Source organism: Crocuta crocuta, unplaced genomic scaffold (genome assembly GCF_008692635.1).
Source record: "Crocuta crocuta isolate KB4526 unplaced genomic scaffold, BGI_CrCroc_1.0 scaffold68, whole genome shotgun sequence".
Classification (NCBI taxonomy): Eukaryota; Metazoa; Chordata; class Mammalia; order Carnivora; family Hyaenidae; genus Crocuta; species Crocuta crocuta.
Window position 1 is genome coordinate 1,139,400 of NW_027532426.1, and position 3,045 is coordinate 1,142,444.

Consider the following 3,045-nt stretch of genomic DNA (forward strand, 5'->3'; position numbering starts at 1 on the left):
CCCCCACCCCCCGCCGGGGGCCCCCCTGCCTTCCATTCCTCTGGTGGGGCAGGTCTGCTTTCCATCAGCTCAGGCTGAAGCCCCTCCTGCCCCGCCAAAGAGGGCCACCCCGGATTTAGGCGGAGCTTCTGGGAAGAATGGGAGGGGGCACATGCTGTGGCCTAAGGACCCGGTGAAGGCGGGACACGCAGAGGCCCAGGGGGTCCTTTTCAGCAATAGTTCTGTGTGGGTGGAGCGTTCCTGGGTTAGGGGTGCTTCGCAGGTAGCCACCGGTCTTACAGGGAGCCCCGAGGCCGTGAGAAACTGAGAGCTCTGCCTTGAAGAAATGTATCAGAAGCCGGTGGGACATTTAATGGTCCTACATGCTGGGTTTCCAAAGCGGGCCAGCGCCTGCCCTGTGCCCAGCATGGTGCTGGGTGCTAGGGGCATAGAACAGATAGACCAGCCTTATAGAGGAGGAGGGACAGCTAGAGATGGAAACAGCAAAGTAGAATACTGCTTACACGCTTTAAAAATCGTAACCTGCCGTAAGAAATACATTTTGCGGTGTACCCTCACGCATTGTCTCGCTGTTATACACACACCCAAAATGGAAGCAAAGCTTTCTTGAAACAATTCTTACCCTACTGTGTGTGGTCCATCTCTTCTCATATTTTACATTCTGCTCATCTTCATTAAAAAACTATGCAAATCACCACCCATTGTACTGGGTGACTAATGAGCCATGACCTGCTCTTGAAAAAACATGAACCCAAGTACCTTAATCAATGGTGGGAATATGCCCATCACACCATAGGGACCTCAGATGGGGGCAGATTTGGACAAGGACTCCTGAAGTTCATTTCCCACCTCTGTAAGACAGGCATACCCACTGACCTGGCAGGAAAGGAAGTATAAAGTGTTTGGCACATAATAGACACTCACCAAATGGGAACTCCCTTTCCTGAAGCAGATTGTGCTTTGAACAGGGGTGTGTGTCCAGACAAAGGTATCCCAACACTGCATCTGGTTTGCGGACCACTGGAGTCTGCCTCTGGACCATTTAGAGTGCAGGTGGCAGACGCATTCCTCTCAGACTTACCTCTGCCCTCCCACACCCTCCCCTACCCCCTGGCTCCACAGTCCATGACCGTGGTTACTTCTGCTCCAGCTCCTGGGCGTGGACTGATTCCAAGACCTCCCAGAGAGCAAGCCGGTGGGCAGCTGAGTCTTTAGGGGGTAGAGGCATACCCATTTGGTTTCCTCTCTCTTCTGGGAAGAAAGTGGGTGGACAGAGCCAGTGTACTGAGCTGGTGTCAACCTCCTGCCTCTGTCTTTCAGATTCTTGGTGCCACCATTGAGAACTCCCAGGTTGTCCTGCAGATTGACAATGCCCGTCTGGCTGCGGATGACTTCCGAACCAAGTGAGTATGGGTTTGCCCTGGAGGGCTGCAGGAGCTGGGGCAGGGGAGGAAGGGCGATGCCAGGCTCTTTGGGGGCTCAGTGCAGTGGGGGATTGGACTCTGTCCTCACTCACCCCAGCTGGCCTGAAGTAAGCCCTACCCCCTCCATGGACTCCTGAACCGGGGTTGAGGGGGAGAAACGGGGGGAACTCTGCAGAGGTTCAGAGCAAATGCTGGCCTCACGGCACCTATTTCCTCTGAAAGGTTTGAGACCGAGCTGGCCCTGCGCAGGAGCGTGGAGGCCGACATCAACGGCCTGCGCAGGGTGCTGGATGAGCTGACCCTGGCCAAGGCTGACCTGGAGATGCAGATCGAAGGGCTGAAGGAGGAGCTGGCCTACCTAAAGAAGAACCACGAGGAGGTGGGTTTTAGGCTGAGCCTTCTGTCCATCTCACTCCACCTTTCCAGGGCTGAGGGCACTTTTTGATCCTATATCCTCTTGACGAGGGCCATGATTGCTGTACCCTTGGCATGGCCCTGAGTGTGGAGCAGGACTTTCGGGGTTCCAGCAGCAGATGGCAGCCACCTCATCGGTCCTGCGATGCTGCCTCCTAGGTCTGCACCTGAAAACCGGGCCCTTTCTGCCTGGGGGATGGGGGAGTGACTTGGCCTAGGTCCAGCAGGCTCTAGGCTCCGACATGCCTATCTCTGCTGTGTCTTTCCAGGAAATCAGTGCCCTGAAGAGCCAGGTGGGTGGCCAGGTCAGCGTGGAGGTGGATTCCGCTCCGGGCATCGACCTCGGCAAGATCCTGAGTGACATGAGAAGCCAATATGAGGTCATGGCTGAGAAAAACCGAAAGGATGCTGAAGACTGGTTCACCAGCCGGGTATGGCACAGGGCTGGGGTGTGGTGGGGGGCATGGGTGCCCTCTGGGGAGGTGGCAGGGAGAGAGGGCTTCGTGTTCTCAGACAGAGGTCTGCTTCAGTGCTTATTCCTTCTGCCTCCTCTCTTACTGTAGACGGAAGAGCTGAATCAGGAGGTGGCCAGCCACACGGAGCAGCTGCAGACTAGCAAGGTGGAGGTCACCGAAGTGCGGCGCACCCTCCAGGGTCTGGAGATTGAGCTGCAGTCTCAGCTAAGCATGGTGTGTGCCCCCTGCCCCGTAGGATGCACCCTGGGGCCCTCGCAGCCTTGTGTGGCCCTGGGCCATGGTTGTGCCCGTGCCCTTTCTGGGAACCGGTCTCCACTGAGTCTCATTCCCTCTCCCTGCTCTCAGAAAGCCGCCCTGGAAGGCACGCTGGCGGACACAGAGGCCCGTTTTGGAGCCCAGCTGGCCCAGATCCAGGCTCTGATCAGCAGCTTGGAAGCCCAGCTGAGCAAGGTACGTGCAGACACTGAACGGCAGAACCAGGAGTACCAGCAGCTCATGGACATCAAGTCACGGCTGGAGCAGGAGATCGCCACCTACCGCAGCCTGCTGGAGGGCCAGGACGCCCACTACAACAACCTGCCCACCTACAAGGCTCTCTGAGTCCTGGCAGCCTCCTGGGCTTCCTGCTCTCCCTCGAAGAGGTTCCCCTGGCGGGGAGGGGCGTGGGAAGGGAGCGACCGTATCCCTGGCGCTTTCCCTGACCTGTCAATAAAGCTTTATGGCCCAAGGGA

General features: G+C 57.3%; 1 protein-coding gene across 1 annotated transcript in view; it reads left to right on the plus strand.

Moving 5' to 3' along the window:
• KRT19 (keratin 19) overlaps nt 1–3,045 on the plus strand; it is a 3,596-nt gene extending 551 nt beyond the window's left edge. The window contains 5 exon segments of the mRNA XM_077779278.1: nt 1,321–1,403; nt 1,647–1,803; nt 2,108–2,269; nt 2,402–2,527; nt 2,660–3,045. Of these exon segments, the coding sequence (XP_077635404.1) occupies nt 1,321–1,403; nt 1,647–1,803; nt 2,108–2,269; nt 2,402–2,527; nt 2,660–2,914 (783 nt within the window). The 3' untranslated portion in view covers nt 2,915–3,045.